The sequence below is a fragment of the Oncorhynchus mykiss genome, chromosome Y (genome assembly GCF_013265735.2).
Source record: "Oncorhynchus mykiss isolate Arlee chromosome Y, USDA_OmykA_1.1, whole genome shotgun sequence".
NCBI lineage: Eukaryota > Metazoa > Chordata > Actinopteri > Salmoniformes > Salmonidae > Oncorhynchus > Oncorhynchus mykiss.
The window spans coordinates 1645443-1663846 of NC_048593.1; the positions used below are offsets into that span (position 1 = coordinate 1645443).

Consider the following 18404-nt stretch of genomic DNA (forward strand, 5'->3'; position numbering starts at 1 on the left):
CTGCTCTTAAATGCAAGTAAAACTAAATGCATGCTCTTCAACCGATCGCTGCCCGCACCTGCCCGCCTATCCAGCATCACTACTCTGGACGGTTCTGACTTAGAATATGTGGACAATTACAAATTCCTAGGTGTCTGTTTAGACTATAAACTCTCCTTCCAGACTCACATTAAGCATCTCCAATCCAAAATTAAATCTAGAATCGGCTTCCCTATTTCGCAACAAAGCACCCTTCAATCATGCTACCAAACAGACCCTCGTAAAACTGACTATCCTACCGATCCTTGACTTTGGCGATGTCATTTACAAAATAGCCTCCAACACTCTACTCAGCAAATTGGATGCAGTCTATCACAGTGCCATCCGTTTTGTCATCAAAGCCCCTTATTGTCACGAGTCCTACCGAAGGTGGCTCCCCTTCCTGTTCGGGTGGCGCTCGGCGGTCCTCGTCACCGGCCTACTAGCTGCCACTGATCCTTTTTTCCCCTTTCTGTTTATTGGTTTCACCTGTTGGTGTTTTAGGCTGATTAGTCCGGCTTTATTTACCAGTAGGCCCGCCTGCTCTTTGTGCAGGATTGTTTTGGGTATCGTGTGTGCACGTCTGTGGGTTACGTGTTTCCCCTTTCATTGGGTTTGCCTGGACAGTTTAAGTCCCCGTGTTTGGGGCATTTGTTTTGTTGTGCGCCCTGTGCTGTCGTGGGGTTGGTGTATGTTCGCCGTTTTTGTGCAGAAAATATAGCGCTACCCTGAACTCTCTGCTTCCTGCGCTTGACTTCTCACCCACTACACCCAGTCCATTACAGAATCCCGCACCCTGTAATTGAGTCAACAGGAGCAGCTGCCAACCCCCTTCCATCGATGGAGGAACGTGTCCTCCATCATACCACCGTCCTCCATAGGATAGGATCGGCGATGGATCAGATGATGGAGAGAATGGACCGATGTGAGAGGAGTGGCCTCCTCTCTTCACCTCCGGTTCCTCCGACGAATCCACCTTTCCCTCCCTCCGCATCCGGCTCCGGCGCTCTCCGTCTTGCGCTCCTGAGGACGTATGATGGAGCGGCGGCTGGGTGCCAAGGGGTTTTTGCTCCAACTTGAACTGTACCTGGCTACCGTGAGGCCAAATCCCTCGGGGGAGGAGAGTGTGAGTGTCCTCATCTCCTGCCTGACGGGTCGTGCTCTGGAGTGGGCCAACGCGGTCTGGAATTGTCCAGACTCGGCAAAGGAGCACTACATGGAACAGTCGGGTGATTTCTATCTTAGGCAGGAGAAGAGGAGCGAGCAGGATTTCCTGAACTTGGCCGGGTGGAACCACAGGGCCCTGATAGACCACTACCGGTGTAGTCTCCAGGAGGACCTCCGCAGGGAGCTAGCATGTCGGGACGCCGCTCTCTCCCTTGACAAACTAATAGACTAATGTCTATCCGGCTGGACAATCTGCTGGCTGCCCGCGGGCGTTCGGAGAGGGTCCTGTCTGTTCCACCACCTAGCACTCCCGCTCCCATTCCTATGGAGTTAGGGGGGTTGTGCCGAGGGGTACCGGAGGAGGAGGCTCCTCCTGCACCAGCTGTGGTCGGAGAGGACACACGGCCGATCGGTGCTGAGGGAGCCTGTCTGGGAGTCGAGAGGGCAGGCGGAACACTTCTCGGTAACCCCAGGTGAGTCAGCACCAACCTCACCCAGAACCCCCTGTTGGTCCCATGTTTGTATTGATTTTGTTTCTTGACTTTTCTCCTTCTTTTCAGCATAAGGCGCACTGTCAATTCAGGCGCAGCTGGGAACGTCATGGATCGTGGACTCGCCATCAAGCTAGTTATTCCGCTAGTGCCGATAGATCCATCCATAGATCCCCCTTCCCCGTGCACTCCCTAGATAGCCGGCCATTAGGGTCAGGGTTGGTCAGGGAGGCCACGGTTCCATTGGGCATGGTAACACAGGGGAATCATAAGGAGCGGATTAGTCTCTTCATTATTGATTCACCTGCGTTTCCAGTGGTGCAGGGGGTTCCCTGGCTGGCTAGTAACAATCCTAGGATGTCATGGAGACATGGGGTTCTCCAGGGGTGGTCAGAGGAGTGTTCAGGGAGGTGTATGGGGGTTTCCATTGGTAGCACGTCGGTGGAGAGTCCAGACCAGGTTCCCACTGTGCGCATTCCCCCTGAATATGCCGATTTGGCAATCACTTTCTGTAAGAAGAGGGCGACTAAATTACCACTTCATCGACATGGGGATTGTACGATGAATCTCAAGGTAAACGCTGCGCTTCCCAAGAGTCACGTGTACCCATTGTCGCAGGAGGAGACGTTGGCTATGGAGACATACGTCACGGAAGCTCTGGGACAGGGGTACATTTCACCCGTCTCCTCAAGTTTCTTTTTTTTGTGAAGAAAAAGGAGGGAGGTCTGCATCCGCGCATTGATTATAGAGGTCTAAATGCCATCACGGTGGGGTTTAGTTACCCACTACCTCTCATCTCTACGGCGGTGGAATCATTTCACGAAGCGCGGTTTTTCACAAAACTGGACCTCAGGAGCACGTATAATCTGGTATTCGGGATAGAGACGAGTGGAAAACTGCGTTTAGTACCACATCGGGTCATTATGAGTACCTCGTTATGCCGTATGGGTTAAAGAATGCTCTTTTCTAGACGAGATTCTCAGGGACCTGCATGGGCAGGGCGTGGTTGTCTATATCGATGATATTCTGATCTATTCCGCCACCCGTGCTGCGCATGTGTCTCTGGTGTGCAAGGTGCTTGGTAGACTGCTGGAGCATGACCTATATGTCAAGGCTGAGAAGTGTGTGTTCTCCAAACGAGCCGTCTCCTTCCTGGTTTATCGCATTTCCACTTTGGGGGTGGTGATGGAGTGTGACCGCATTAAGGCCGTGCGTAATTGGACGACTCCAACCACGGTGAAGGAGGTGCAGCGGTTCTTAGGGTTTGCCAATTACCACCGGAGATTTATCCAGGGTTTTGGCCAGGTAGCGGCCCCCATTACCTCACTGCTGAAGGGGGGCCGGTGCGTTTGCGGTGGTCGGCAGAGGCTGATAGAGTCTTCAATAGGTTGAAGGCGGTGTTCACAGATGCACCTGTGTTGGCGCACCCGGACCCCTCTTTAGCATTCATAGTGGAGGTGGACGCGTCCGAGGCTGGGGTGGGTGCTGTTCTATCATAGCACTCGGGTACGCCACCAAAACTCCGCCCCTGCACGTTCTTTTCGAGGAAGCTCAGCCCAGCGGAGCGTAACTATGATGTGGGGGACCGGGAGTTGTTAACAGTGGTAAAGGCCCTGAAGTTGTGGAGACACTGGCTTGAGGGGGATAGGCACCCTTTTCTCATCTGGGCTGACCACCAGAATCTGGAGTATGTCATGGCAGCTAGGAGACTGAATCTGCGTCAGGCAAGGTGGGCCATGTTCTTCACCCGATTCAGGTTCACTCTGTCTCATAGACCAGGCGCCCTGAACACGAAGGCCGACACGCTGTCCCGTCGGCCCACCGATCCTACTCCCATCCTTCCAGCTGCTGGCACCAGTGGTATGGGAGGTGGACTCGGACATCGAGGGGGTGTTATGGGCGGAACCTGTGCCACCTCAGTGTCCGGCTTGTCGTAAGTATGTGTCGCTTGGTGTTCGTGACCAACTGATTCGGTGGGCTCACACACTACCCTCTTTGGGTCATCCTGGTGTGGCGAGGACAGTGCGGGGTCTCAGGGGGAAGTATTGGTGGTCCACATTGGCTAGGGACGTTAGGTTTTATGTCTCTTCCTGTTCGTGGTGAACCCAGAACAAGGCTCCTAGGCACCTTTCTAGAGGGAAGTTACAGCCCCTCCCCGTTCCACAACGGCCATGGTCTCACTTGTCAGTGGATTTTCTGACCGATCTCCCCCCGTCTCAGGGGAACACTACGGTCTTGGTTGTTGTGGATCGGTTTTCTAAGTCCTGCCGTCTCCTCCCATTGCCCGGTCTCCCTACAGCCCTACAGACTACGGGGTGCCGTAGGACATCGTCTCTGATCGGGGTCCCCAGTTCACGTCCCGGGTATGGAGGGCGTTTATGGAGCGTCTGGGGGTCTCGGTCAGCCTGACCTCCGGTTATCACCCCGAGAGTAATGGGCAGGTGGAGAGAGTGAACCAGGAGGTGGGTAAGTTTCTGCGGTTGTATTGCCAGGACTGGCCAGGGGAGTGGTCCCATGGGTAGAGTTGGCCCAGAACTCACTCCGCCACTCCTCTACGAACCTATCACCATTTCAGTGTGTGTTGGGCTACCAGCCGGTCCTGGCACCTTGGCATCCGAGTCAGACCGAGGCCCCTGGAGGAGTGGTTGCAGCACTCCAAGGAGACCTGGAGAGCCGCCCAGGAATCCCTCAAACAAGCCAGTGGATGGCAGAAGAGGAATGCTGACCGCCACCACAGTGAGGCCCCCGTGTTTGTACCGGGGGACAGGGTCTGGCTCGCGACCCGAAACCTACCCCTCGGCTTGCCCTGCTAGAAGCTGGGGCCGCAGTGTGTGGGGCCCTTCAAAGTCCTGAGGAGGATAAACGAGGTGTGTTATAGATTACAACTCCCTTCCTATTATCGTATTAACCCCTCGTTTCATGTGTCTCTCCTCAGGCCGGTGGTAGCTGGTCCCCTGTAGGAAGGTGAGTTGCCGGAGATCCCTTAAAATTATTTCTAAAACACATTCAGCCAGTGGAGAGACCTTAAAACCGGTGTATGGTGTGCTCTCCACCTAGTGTTGGTCAGTACTCCTGCTGCAGCATTCTGCATGTTTTACAGTTGACCGATGGCTTTCTTGGGTAGACCAGACAGGAGAGCATTACAGTAGTCAAGCCTGCTTGTAATAAAAGCATTGGATGAGTCTCTCTGTATCAGCCTGAGAGAGAAACGGACGCACCTTGGCAATGTTCCTCAGGTGGTAAAAAGCTATTTTGGTCACATTCCTAATGTGTGATTAAAAATTTTGTTCAAAAATCTAGGTTTTTAACTGGTATTTAATCTTTATTGCCTGTGAATTAAAATGTGTGGCTAGATTCTCTCTCTCTGTGCTTTGGGTTCAACAATAAGTACCTAGGTCTTGTATTGATATAGCTGGAGGAAGTTGTGAGCCATTTAACTATTTAAATCAATAATACAGTCTAATAGTTTATCCGTGGAGCTAAAAATTCTCTGGTGAACACAGAAATGTAAAGTTGTATATCGTCTGCGTAGCTGTGAAAATCAATGCTGTGCTTTCCGATAACGATGCCAAGGGGCAACATTTAAACTCAGCAAAAAAAGAAGTGTCTTCTCACTGTCAACTTCTCACTGTTATTTTCAGCAAACTTAAACATGTATAAATATTTGTATGAAAAATAACAGGATAAAACAACTGAGACATAAACTGAACAAGATCCACAGACATGTGACTAACAGAAATGGAATATAGTGTCCCTGAACAACGGGGGGTCAAATCAAAAGTAACAGTCAGTATCTGGTGTGGCCACCAACTGCATTAAGTACTGCAGTGCATCTCCTCCTCATGGACTCCACCAGATTTGCCAGTTCTTGCTGTGAGATTTTACCTCACTCTTCCACCAAGGCACCTGCAAGTTCCCAGACATTTCTGGGGGGTATGAACCTAGCCCTCACCCTTCGATCCAACAGGTCCCAGACGTGCTCAATGGGATTGAGATCAGGGCTCTTCGCTGGCCATTGCAGAACACTGACATTCCTGTCTTGCAGGAAATCACGCACAGAACGAGCAGTATGGCTAGGGGCATTGTCATGCTGGAGGGTCATGTCAGGAAGAGCCTGCAGGAAGGGTACCACATGAGGGAGGAGGATGTCTTCCCTATAACGCACAACATTGAGATTGCCTGGAATGACAACAAGATCAGTCCAATGATTCTATGACACACCGTCCCAGGCCATGACGGACTCTCCACCTCCAGATTGATCCTTTGACGATAAACGCAAATCCGACCATCACCCCTGGTGAGACAAAACCACAACTTGTCAGTGAAGATCACTTTTTGTCAGTCCTGTCTGTCCAGCAACGGTGGGTTTGTGCCCATAGGCAACATTGTTGCTGGTGATGTCTGGTGAGGATCTGCCTTACAACAGGCCTACAAGCCCTCAGTCCAACCTCTCTCAGCCTATTGCGGACAGTCTGAGCACTGATGGAGGGATTGTGCGTTCCTGGTGTAACTCGGGCAGTTGTTGTTTCCACCCTGTACCTGTCCCGCAGGGGTGATTTTTCTGATGTACCGATCCTGTGCAGGTGTTGTTACACGTGAGAGACCAACCCACCTCTCCAGTCTGTCCAGAAGGACATCATCGTCGAATATACAGTAGCACATAAATCTAGGACAGAGGACAGCGAGCTGTTTGGCATCTGTGTTGGCTCTAAGATAATTTACTACTTTAACTAAGGCTGTCTCTTTCCTGTGGCAGGCACGAAAACCAGATTGAAATTTAAAAGAAATACAGATTCCTTTTCTTCAGAAGGGAATTCACCATAGCAGTTTTAAGTGCAGTGGGGAAAGTGCCTGTGAACAGGGAGTGATTAACAATAGCTTGCACTTCTTCAGATATGCAATTAATAAAAACTGTTTTGAAGAAGGTATTGGGGATAGGATTGAGAAGGCAGGTAGAAGGCTTAGGTTGTGATGTCACTTTCCTGAGCATGTCTGTGTTAACCAGGGAAAATACATCTGTAGTGCCTTTGTGTGGTAGGCTAGAGCACATGTCAAATAACATTAAAAAATATATATTTTTAATGGTCACATATACACATGTTTAGCAGATGTTATTGCGAGTGTAGCGAAATGCTTGTGCTTCTAGTTCCGACAGTGCAGCAATATCTAACAAGTAATATCTAACAATTTCACAACAAATACCCGATACACACAAATCTAAGTAAAGGAATGAAATTAGAATATATAAATATATGGATGAGCAATGACAGAGCGGCATAGGCTAAGATACAATAGATAGTATAGACTAGAATACAGTATATACAGTGGGGCAAAAAAGTATTTAGTCAACCACCAATTGTGCAAGTTCTCCCACTTAAAAAGATGAGAGAGGCCGGTAATTTTCATCATAGGTACACTTCAACTATGACAGACAAAATGAAAAAAAAAATGAATTTATTTGCAAATTATGGTGGAAAATAAGTATTTGGTCACCTACAAACAAGCAAGATTTCTGGCTCTCACAGACCTGTAACTTCTTCTTTAAGAGGCTCCTCTGTCCTCCACTCGTTACCTGTATTAATGGCAGCTGTTTGAACTTGTTATCAGTATAAAAGACATCTGTCCACAACCTCAAACAGTCACACTCCAAACTCCACTATGGCCAAGACCAAAGAGCTGTCAAAGGACACCAGAAACAAAATGTTAGACCTGCACCAGGCTGGGAAGACTGAATCTGCAATAGGTAAGCAGCTTGGTTTGAATAAATCAACTGTGGGAGCAATTATTAGGAAATGGAAGACATACAAGACCACTGATAATCTCCCTCGATCTGGGGCTCCACGCAAGATCTCACCCCGTGGGGTCAAAATGGATCACAAGAACAGTGAGCAAAAATCCCAGAACCACATGGGGGGACCTAGTGAATGACCTGCAGAGAGCTGGGACCAAAGTAACAAAGCCTACCATCAGTAACACACTACGCCGCCAGGGACTCAAATCCTGCAGTGCCAGACGTGTCCCCCTGCTTAAGCCAGTACATGTCCAGGCCCGTCTGAAGTTTGCTAGAGAGCATTTGGATGATCCAGAAGAAGATTGGGAGAATGTCATATGGTCAGATGAAACCAAAATATAACTTTTTGGTAAAAACTCAAATTGTCGTGTTTGGAGGACAAAGAATGCTGAGTTGCATCCAAAGAACACCATACCTACTGTGAAGCATGGGGGTGGAAACATCATGCTTTGGGGCTGTTTTTCTGCAAAGGGACCAGGACGACTGATCCGTAAAGGAAAGAATGAATGGGGCCATGTATCGTGAGATTTTGAGTGAAAACCTCCTTCCATCAGCAAGGGCATTGAAGACGAAATGTGGCTGGGTCTTTCAGCATGACAATGATCTCAAACACATCACCCGGGCAATGAAGGAGTGGCTTCGTAAGAAGCATTTCAAGGTCCTGGAGAGGCTTAGCCAGTCTCCAGATCTCAACCCCATAGAAAATCTTTGGAGGGAGTTGAAAGTCCTTGTTGCCCAGCAACAGCCCCAAAACATCACTGCTCTAGAGGAGATCTGCATGGAGGAATGGGCCAAATTACCAGCAACAGTGTGTGAAAACCTTGTGAAGACTCACAGAAAACGTTTGACCTCTGTCATTGCCAACAAAGGGTATATAACAAAGTATTGAGATAAACTTTTGTTTTTGACCAAATACTTATTTTCCACCATAATTTGCAAATAAATTAATTAAAAATCCTACAATGTGATTTTCTGGATTTTTTTTTTTACCTATGATGAAAATTACAGGCCTCTCTCATCTTTTTAAGTGGGAGAACTTGCACAATTGGTGTCTGACTAAATACTTTTTTGCCCCACTGTATGCAGGGCAGCAGCTTCTACGATGCAGGGTTGAGTAGCCGGGTGGTAGCCGGCTAGTGATGGCTATTTAACAGTCTGATGGTCTTGAGATATAAGCTGTTTTTCAGTCTCTCGGCTTTGATGCACCTGTACTGACCTCGCTTTCTGGATGATGGCGGGGTGAACAGGCTGTGGCTCGGGTGGTTGATGACCTTGATGATTTTTTTGGCCTTCCTGTGACATCGGGTGCTCTAGGTGTCCTGGAGGGTGGGCAGACCGCACCACCCTTGGGAGAGCTCTGCGATTGCTGGCTGTGCAGTTGCCGTACCAGGCAGTGTTACAGCCCGACAGGATGCTCTCAATTGTGCATCTGTAAAACTTTGTTAGGAGCCAAGCCGAATTTCTTCAGCCTCCTGAGGTTGAAGAGGTACTGTTGCGCCTTCGCCATCACACTGTCTGTGTGGGTGAACCATTTTAGACTGTCAGTGATATGTACGCAGAGGACATTTTTGCTTTCCACCTTCTCCACTGTGGCCCCATCGATGTGGATAGGGGCGGGCACCCTCTGCTGTTTCCAGAAGTCCACAATCAACTCCTTCGTTTTGTTGACGTTGAGAGTGAGGTTATTTTCCTGTCACCACTCTGCCAGGGCCCTCACCTCCTCCCTGTAGGCTGTCTTATCACTGTAGTTAATCAGGTCTACAACTGCTGTGTCGTCTGCAAACGTAATGATTGAGTGGCCACCCAGTCATACACAAAATAGCACAATTGTTCAGGAGCCCATAAAATGTCTGCTATTCCCTCCAGCGTCAAACCTTGATTAGATAGGGATTGTATCATACTGATCAGATCACAAAACCTACATGTTAATGCAAGGTGTAAACGAAGCTAGAGAGAGAGGAGAGAGAGAGCGAGCGAGAGAGACACCAGGCCAGCCCCTCCAAAATGTGCGTCAGTGAAAGTGTTTAGACTGGGGATCCAGCCCACTCACACACACTTTCCCGTTAGGCACACATCAACAGCAGTACTTAATTTGGGAATGGGAAGATCATACCAAATAATGATGTTAGAGAACAAGGTTTTTTCCTGTTTTGTATTCTATAGTGTTCTCCTGGTAATCAAGATGTACATCATAGCAATCATCACTGGACAAGTAAGGCTGCGCAAAAAGGTAAAAGACTGTGCGTCCTAGCTGACAGTTTATTAGGCTAATTCAGTATTTGATGTATGCTTTGAGCGTCGTAGTTCCTAAAGTCAAAGTCTGCGCTGTATGAACATTGGTCAGGGTATTCAGTCTCTCTCTCATGTGAAGGCTTTCGCGAACCCAGAGGACGCGCAGAGACATGGTGGCCTCCAGCACTTCAGAGAGGATCCAGATGTAGAGCGGTGCCAAAGGTGAGAGGAATGATTACTGTCATCTGGTTTGAATGTAGCCTTGCCTATTGACATTGATGGTAGCAATATGATTAAATTTTAAGTGGTCTGAAATTGAACAGTAATAGGAAACTTTTGTATTTTTCTCAAACATGTGAATGGAGAATTTGATCTGGATTTGGTTGAAATCTTTAGAGATCATTTGTGGCACTTTTGTTTTAAATTCATGGATGTTTGTTCTCCAGCCTCGGGCTGGGGATATGGTTCAGTGTCTGTGTTGTTTTAACTTGTCGGGATATGATCCATGACAGCGGAATAAAAAATAAAAAAACACTTTTCTCCTTCACTTGGGGCCCTCTCTGACCAGAGCCATTTGTGACAGGAAATATGTTGAGCTGAGCAGGCATTCATGCACTGATGCACAATAAAATGGAATGCTTCATGACTGGTATCATTTATGTCCAATGAATTGTGCAGAGTTTTATTAAAAGGCTTTAAAGTTTAATTTCCATGTACTTTAACATTTCAGACTTGATTTGCCCATTGAAAAATGTATCAACCCCTACAAAATGTTTTTAATTGTGTGGAGTGAAGTTTAATTCTTATCAGGGCAGGTCTCCTACAATAATATTAGTACAGGAGTGGCTTTGTAGCCAGAGGGGAAGCCATTTAATGGTGGTTTCCGTCTGCACTCCTATTCATCTTAAAACTCCTAACATTCTAGAGGGGTGTATGCTTGTCCAGCTCTGCCAAAATAATCAAATATTTAAAGGTCACAAGTAAATTTTGTTTAGTCAAATCCATGGCAGGTCCTGGGTCCTTTTCCATATCTTGATGTTGATTGGTTGGAGTGGTACTTTAATTAAACAAAGTAAGATGAACAACACACTGAAGTTATCTGAGATTACATTCAACCTTCCTCTTCCTTCCTTTTCCTTTTTCTGAGCAAATCTGATTTCATTGGAATGAAAATGTGTAGTATTGAGTCTACAACTGTTTAGGCTCTTGAGGGTAATTGAAATCCATAGTCTGTGTTTTACAACTGACTCAGCTAGCCGACGGTAAAGCCCATGCTTAAATAGAGACATTCTATAGGTCCATTTAGAGACAGAGACTTGAATACCTTAAATAGAGACATTCTATAGGTCCATTTAGAGACAGAGACTTGAATACCTTAAATAGAGACATTCTATAGGTCCATTTAGAGACAGAGACTTGAATACCTGAGAGGAATGTTCCTCTTGTGTAAAAGTGTGTGTCAGTCAGAGGAGAGGAAGCCTTTCTAATCCATCTGGCCGGGGTATCCTGGAAGGATATTGATCTCATCCCGTCAGTAGAGGTTGCCTGGTTATTTTTTTTAAATGCCTTCCTCACCATCTTAAAATAAGCATGCCCCATTCAAGAAATTTAGAACCAGGAACAGATATAGCCCTTGGTTCTCTACAGACCTGACTGCCCTTAACCAACACAAAAACATCCTATGGCGTTCTGCATTAGCATCGAACAGCCCCCGTGATATGCAACTTTTCAGGGAAGCTAGAAACCAAAATACACAGGCAGTTAGAAGAGCCAAGGCTAGCTTTTTCAAGCAGAAATTTGCTTCCTGCAACACAAACTAAAAAAAGTTCTGGGACACTGTAAAGTCCATGGAGAATAAGAACACCTCCTCCCAGCTGCCCACTGCACTGAGGATAGGAAACACTGTCACCACCGATAAATCCACTATAATTGATAATTTCAATAAGCATTTTTCTGCGGCTGGCCATGCTTTCCACCTGGCTACCCCTACCCCGGTCAACAGCACTGTACCCACCACAGCAAATCGCCCAAGCCTTCCCCATTTCTCCTTACTAGCTTGTTCAACCCCTCTTTCGTGTCGTCTGAGATTCCCAAAGATTGGAAAGCAGCTGCGGTCATCCCCCTCTTCAAAGGGGGGACACTCTTGACACAAACTGCTACAGACCTATATCTATCCTACCCTGCCTTTCTAAGGTCTTCGAAAGCCAAGTCAACAAACAGAGTACCGACCATTTCGAATCCCACCATACCTTCTCCGCTATGCAATCTGGTTTCAGAGCTGGTCATGGGTGCATCTCCGCCACGCTCAAGGTCCTAAATGATATCTTAACCGCCATCGATAAGAAACATTACTGTGCAGCCGTATTCATTGATCTGGCCAAGGCTTTCGAATCTGTCAATCACCACATCCTCATCGGCAGACTCGATAGCCTTGGTTTCTCAAATGATTGCCTCGCCTGGTTCACCAACTACTTCTCAGATAGAGTTCAGTGTGTCAAATCGGAGGGCCTTTTGTCCTGGTGTCTGGCAGTCTCTATGGGGGTGCCACAGGGTTCAATTCTTGGACCGACCCTCTTCTCTGTTTACATCAATGATGTTGCTCTTGCTGCTGGTGAGCCTCTACACAGACGACCTCTACGCAGACGACACCATTCTGTATACTTCTGGCCCTTCTTTGTTAACAACCCTCCAGACTAGCTTCAATGCCATACAACTCTCCTTCCGTGGCCTCCAATTGCTCTTAAATACAAGTAAACTAAATGCATGCTCTTCAACCGATCGCTAACTGCACCTGCCCGCCTGTCCAATATCACTACTCTGGACGGTTCTGACTTATGTGGACAACTACAAATACCTAGGTGTCTGGTTAGACTGTAAACTCTCCTTCCAGATTCACATCAAACATCTCCAATCCAAAGTTAAATCTAGAATTGGCTTCCTATTTCGCAACAAAGCATCCTTCACTCATGCTGCCAAACATACCCTTGTAAAACTGACCATCCTACCAATCCTCGACTTCGGCGATGTCATTTACAAAATAGCCTCCAATACCCTACTCAACAAATTGGATGCAGTCTATCACAGTGCAATCCGTTTTGTCACCAAAGCCCCATATACTACCCACCATTGTGACCTGTACGCTCTCATTGGCTGGCCCTCGCTTCATACTCGTCGCCAAACCCACTGGCTCCATGTCATCTACAAGACCCTGCTAGGTAAAGTCCCCCCTTATCTCAGCTCGCTGGTCACCATAGCAGCACCCACCTGTAGCACACCCTCCAGCAGGTATATCTCTCTGGTCACCCCCAAAACCAATTCTTTCTTTGGCCGCCTCTCCTTCCAGTTCTCTGCTGCCAATGACTGGAACGAACTACAAAAATCTCTGAAACTGGAAACACTTATCTCCCTCACTAGCTTTAAGCACCAGCTGTCAGAGCAGCTCACATATTACTGCACCTGTACATAGCCCACCTATAATTTAGCCCAAAAACTACCTCTTTCTCTACTGTATTTATTTAATTAATTTATTTATTTTCCTCCTTTGCACCTCATTATTTTTATTTCTACTTTGCACATTCTTCCACTGCAAATCTACCATTCCAGTGTTTTACTTGCTATATTGTATTTACTTCGCCACCATGGCCTTTTTTTGCCTTTACCTCCCTTATCTCACCTCATTTGCTCACATCGTATTTAGACTTTTTTATACTGTATTATTGACTGTATGTTTGTTTTACTCCATGTGTAACTCTGTGTCGTTGTATGTGTCGAACTGCTTTGCTTTATCTTGGCCAGGTCGCAATTGTAAATGAGAACTTGTTCTCAACTTGCCTACCTGGTTAAATAAAGGTGAAATAAAGTAAAATAAAAATAAATGCATGCACGTGTGTGTGTGTGTGTGTGTGTGTGTGTGTGTGTGTGTGTGTGTGTGTGTGTACTCACCTTGGTCATGCTAAGATGGAGGTATTTCCCTCTGTTATTCACGAGGCTAAACCCCTCCCTAATGTTGGCTAATCGAAAAAGTGTGTTTGTCAGTGTGTGTGATTTTGAGTCATCATAGCGGAAGTGTTTTCACTGTTTGGGTCAGTGCCAGACGGCTGAGTCAGGCAATCGTATACCGTAAGTTCTGGGAATTAACTTATGATTCAAAACAGATGTGTGAGCATGGAGAGCAGCTGTGTGTATCCAGGCTACTTGCTGAGTACAAACCGCTTAGTTATTCTCTTAAAAACCCATACCTTCGTGATTATGAATATACTCAATCATTTAATATCTAAAAATATACATGTAATCTAATATTATCTTTCGTGTGTTTCAGGGCTCACCGTAACGACATGGAGAATATCGTCCCCTTCCTGTTCCTGGGGGCCGTCTACTCCCTGATTGGCCCGTCGCTGGCCGTGGCCCGCGCTCACTTCCTGGTCTTCTTCCTATTCCGCATGCTCCATACGCTGGCCTACCTCTGTGTCCTGCGGGCACCCACGCGCTCCCTGGCCTACGTGATCGCCCAGGTGCCCTGCATCTCCATGGCCGTTCAGATTCTCGTGGCGGTGTCCTCGTATGCGTGTTCTGACTTTATTGGTGACGTCGTCAATCTGTGACCAATCTCAGTGGATAATTAGGGCCTGATAAGAGCAGTAGAGAATACTGCTTGTAAGAGGGAACAGATATTTTTCATATGAGGGAAATCCTAAAGACTGCATTGTCATCAGACTGCAATGCTACAATAGCAGTTTGTGCCTCTCAGCAATGCTCTCTGAAGTGTACACTGTTGTGCCCTAGCTAGTACATCTTCATGTAGTACTGTATTCTTTTACATCTTAGTCACATAGCAGACGGTTTTATCCAGAGCAACTTGCAGATGCCTTGCTCAAGGGCACATAGATAGATGTTTCACCTAGTTGGCTCGGGGATTTGAACCAGCAACCTTTCAGTTACTAGCCCAATGCTCTGAACCGCCAGGCTACCTATATGCTACAGAATGCTGAAGTCAATTGACTCCCTCTGAAGGTCATGGGGACACTACTCTCGGAAGAAAAAGGTTAACCTTTCGATTAACATGTAACTTTGTAATCAATTAATTGGGTTGACATGTTTTTTTTCATACACAAGTCAATGTTACTTGTTTTCATCTTTTACATTCTGTATTTCTTGTCATTCAACAAGTGATAATTTTTGTAGGAAAGTCTGGGATGTAGTGACCTATTTGCTCAAACCAATCCAGTATTTTAGAAGTTGAACTGAAGAGCAGACATGTATAACACAAATCATTTATAATAATGCATTTTTTAAATGAAAACAGAAGAAAACGATGGAATACCATATTCTAAGGAATATTTCTGGTGTGGTGGTCACTGTATTTGTTTACAAAGCATTGGCCACTAAGCTATCACATGATGGAGGATGATGACTATGTCAGATATGTCAGGTCTACCACTTCTGTCGATGGGCTACGGAAGGGTTAGGAGGTTTGTCCTGATCACAGGACTTGACTCACTAGGGCCCATAGTTTTTTCTGGTCCGTTCCTGGACCTAGATAGGATCTATGACTGCTGACTGATCCATAATCATAACATCTACAGATGCTGAATCTTAACGTGATCATCCTGTTGTTGCAGGAATTTTCCTGCACAGCAAGAAATGCAAACTTTTAGTGTATTCAAGGTTTTTTAAGGCTATCTAAAGTTTGTAATTTCCATGTACTGTGATCTGCACAACCAAAAATGTATCAACCCCTAAGAAAATGTCAATTCCAATTCACATTTCCTGTTGCTGCAGGATTATTTTTCTCCTGTGTAAAACTGGCTCAATTTAAGATACGGCATCTGTATTTTAACCTCAACCTTTGTGTTTCTTTAGCCTGTTTACAGATCCTCTGGCAAGACTGCAAAAACAGATCTTGGATCAGGCCAATGTTTCTAGAGTACTGTCCATCTATAACCAATAGATGGTTTGTCCATAAATGCTATTGTGTGTTCTACACTGCAGCCCTTTGAGGCTTGCTAGAGCAGAAGATGATATTGTGTAAACCTACGTGTTTCAATTGGGAATCATTACTGAACAGTTACGACACAGTTCCAACTTACTGCAACACAGTTCCAAGTTGGAACACAGTTTCAGGCCTCTGGATTATAATTAAGCAATATGTGGCTAGGTACAAGCTTATCAATAGACCACCATTAGTTCCTCAGACAGACAGACTTTTGTCCTGGAAGTTGTTCCTTCCTCTGACTTGGGGCTGCTAGCTAATCTCATTCGGGGCTAGGGGTAAGACATTGGAATCTCTGGCTGGGGGAAGGTGATTGTCGTAGGTGGGACGGTGGGTATTCGCTGACCTCTCTCTCTGTGTCTGATGGTCCAGAGTTCCAGGCAGGGCTGAGTTCCAGAATTCCTCTGTTGTTATGTAAGGCCCTGGACTGGACACTGTCCACAGGAAGGGGCTAGGGGGGGGGGGCTGGAAAATGTGCAGTCATGCATGCTTGCTGCTAACCTACACACAGTCATAGGCTGTAGACTCTTCCTCATACTCATTTAAACACGCTCTCACATTCACACATGGATATGTGCCCAGTCTGTAGCTTACTGTATAGGTGTTCACAATTACATGCATTCTTGCACTTCACCCTCTTTATGTCTCATTCATATTAACACACTTACATACTCTCACTGTACATGACAATTAATTTTACATACCAACTGCAAGGTATTCAAAATAAATATGTATTTTTTCTATGGATGACTTCATCTTGTATCAATTCAATGTACAGTCAATAGGATGTTATTGACTGTGTTAGGTAGCAGGGGACAAGCCATGTCTCTCTCTGTGTGCACTTAGCCGTGGAAAGGAGTTTGGTGGGTGGGGGGATACCATTTGTTATTTGTTTTGCCCATGCTGAGGACCGCTATATCGGTCCACTAATATAGGACTAGTACTTATTTTGTGAACAAAAATGAATTAAATGTATTTGAGTGTTTACAAGCATTTGTAACTTGAGTCTGATAATTATCTGTACAAAACATTTAATCTGATAATACTTGTGGAATATAGAAATATTTGCTTAAAATATGTTTTCCCCTTTCTTGAAATACTTTGCAAATGTAACTTTTTTCTGTGTGAAAATATAAATGGACTATTCATTCCTTTTACATTCTAGCAGACACTCTTATCCAGAGCAACAGTAGTTAGTACGTACATTTTCATTCTGGTCCCCTGTGGGAATCGCACCCTCCCACAACCCTAGCACGACTAACCACAGCATCACATCATCACAAACCACTTGATGTCTCAATGTACTCAATGCATGGTGATGAAAAGACTTCAGGTACAAACCTAGATGACCAGCCTATGTACAATACAGTGATGTACATTTACATTAAGTGGATGTAAGGATGGTCAATTAACACTGCACAAAAAGTGGTTGTTTTCCATGTTATTTGATCAAGAAAAATATGACATTTGTTGTGGATGTTTTTAGTCTTTGAGCATAACTTTGCACCTTCTGATGTAAATGTTTGAGGACAGGGTTTTGTTCTTTCTGGATTTCATTAGAATGACAATCGCTGAGAAACGGACAGGGCAACAACTCTTACAATTCCAACTATTGAATCCTGCAAAATACTGTTCTTAATTATACAACTACTTTTTTGCCAAAGCAGAGATTTTTTATTTTTGTCCGCGCTACAGAAGTCTATATCGATCCGCTAATACTAGAAAAGTCCCATTGCACTACTTTTGTGAAAACATTTTTTTTTACCAAAGTAATGTATATATTTGTATTAATATATTTTTGCAATTCTGATTTTTCAGGGGGTGCTGCGGCACCCTCACCAGCCCTACTTCCCGCGGCTATGTGTGTGTGTCAGCCAGGGCCGTGTCTGGATGTGTTTGCTTCCTCAAGACACGTGGAGAGAGAGAGGGTATAACTTCTGCTCTGCTACTGTATGTAGGCCAATCCTCTTATCACAACGATGATCTCAGGGAGCTGCTATGTAGTGTTATCTCGTGCAACCACGATCCCACTACCAGCCCAACCCAATAAGCAGTCACACACACACACACACACACACACACACACACACACACACACACACACACACACGTGCATGCATTTATTTTTATTTTACTTTATTTCACCTTTATTTAACCAGGTAGGCAAGTTGAGAACAAGTTCTCATTTGCAACTGCGACCTGGCCAAGATAAAGCAAAGCAGTTCGACACATACAACGACACAGAGTTACACATGGAGTAAAACAAACATACAGTCAATAATACAGTATAAACAAGTCTAAATACGATGTGAGCAAATGAGGTGAGATAAGGGAGGTAAAGGCAAAAAAAGGCCATGGTGGCGAAGTAAATACAATATAGCAAGTAAAACACTGGAATGGTAGATTTGCAGTGGAAGAATGTGCAAAGTAGAAATAAAAATAATGAGGTGCAAAGGAGGAAAATAAATAAATTAATTAAATAAATACAGTAGAGAAAGAGGTAGTTTTTGGGCTAAATTATAGGTGGGCTATGTACAGGTGCAGTAATCTGTGAGCTGCTCTGACAGTTGGTGCTTAAAGCTAGTGAGGGAGATAAGTGTTTCCAGTTTCAGAGATTTTTGTAGTTCGTTCCAGTCATTGGCAGCAGAGAACTGGAAGGAGAGGCGGCCAAAGAAAGAATTGGTTTTGGGGGTGACCAGAGAGATATACCTGCTGG

The 18404-nt window shown here is 45.7% G+C and overlaps 1 protein-coding gene across 1 annotated transcript; it reads left to right on the plus strand.

The window, feature by feature from the left end:
* Positions 1 to 9149: 9149 nt before the first annotated feature.
* On the plus strand, positions 9150 to 16763 carry LOC110509513 (prostaglandin E synthase). The gene is made up of 3 exons (XM_021590418.2): positions 9150 to 9697; positions 9839 to 9921; positions 14018 to 16763. The coding sequence occupies exons 1-3, from the start codon at positions 9566 to 9568 to the stop codon at positions 14298 to 14300; spliced, it is 498 nt and encodes a 165-aa protein (XP_021446093.1). The 5' UTR covers positions 9150 to 9565; the 3' UTR covers positions 14301 to 16763.
* The last annotated feature ends 1641 nt before the right edge of the window (positions 16764 to 18404 follow it).

Excerpts from the sequence above, each read along its gene's own strand:
- LOC110509513 (XM_021590418.2), top strand. The coding sequence starts at position 9,566 with ATGGGAAGATCATACCAAATAATGATGTTAGAGAACAAGGTTTTTTCC. Across the intron at positions 9,698-9,838 it reads AAGTAAGGCTGCGCAAAAAG|GCTTTCGCGAACCCAGAGGA; the intron begins GTAAAAGACTGT and ends TCTCATGTGAAG. Across the intron at positions 9,922-14,017 it reads GATGTAGAGCGGTGCCAAAG|GGCTCACCGTAACGACATGG; the intron begins GTGAGAGGAATG and ends CGTGTGTTTCAG.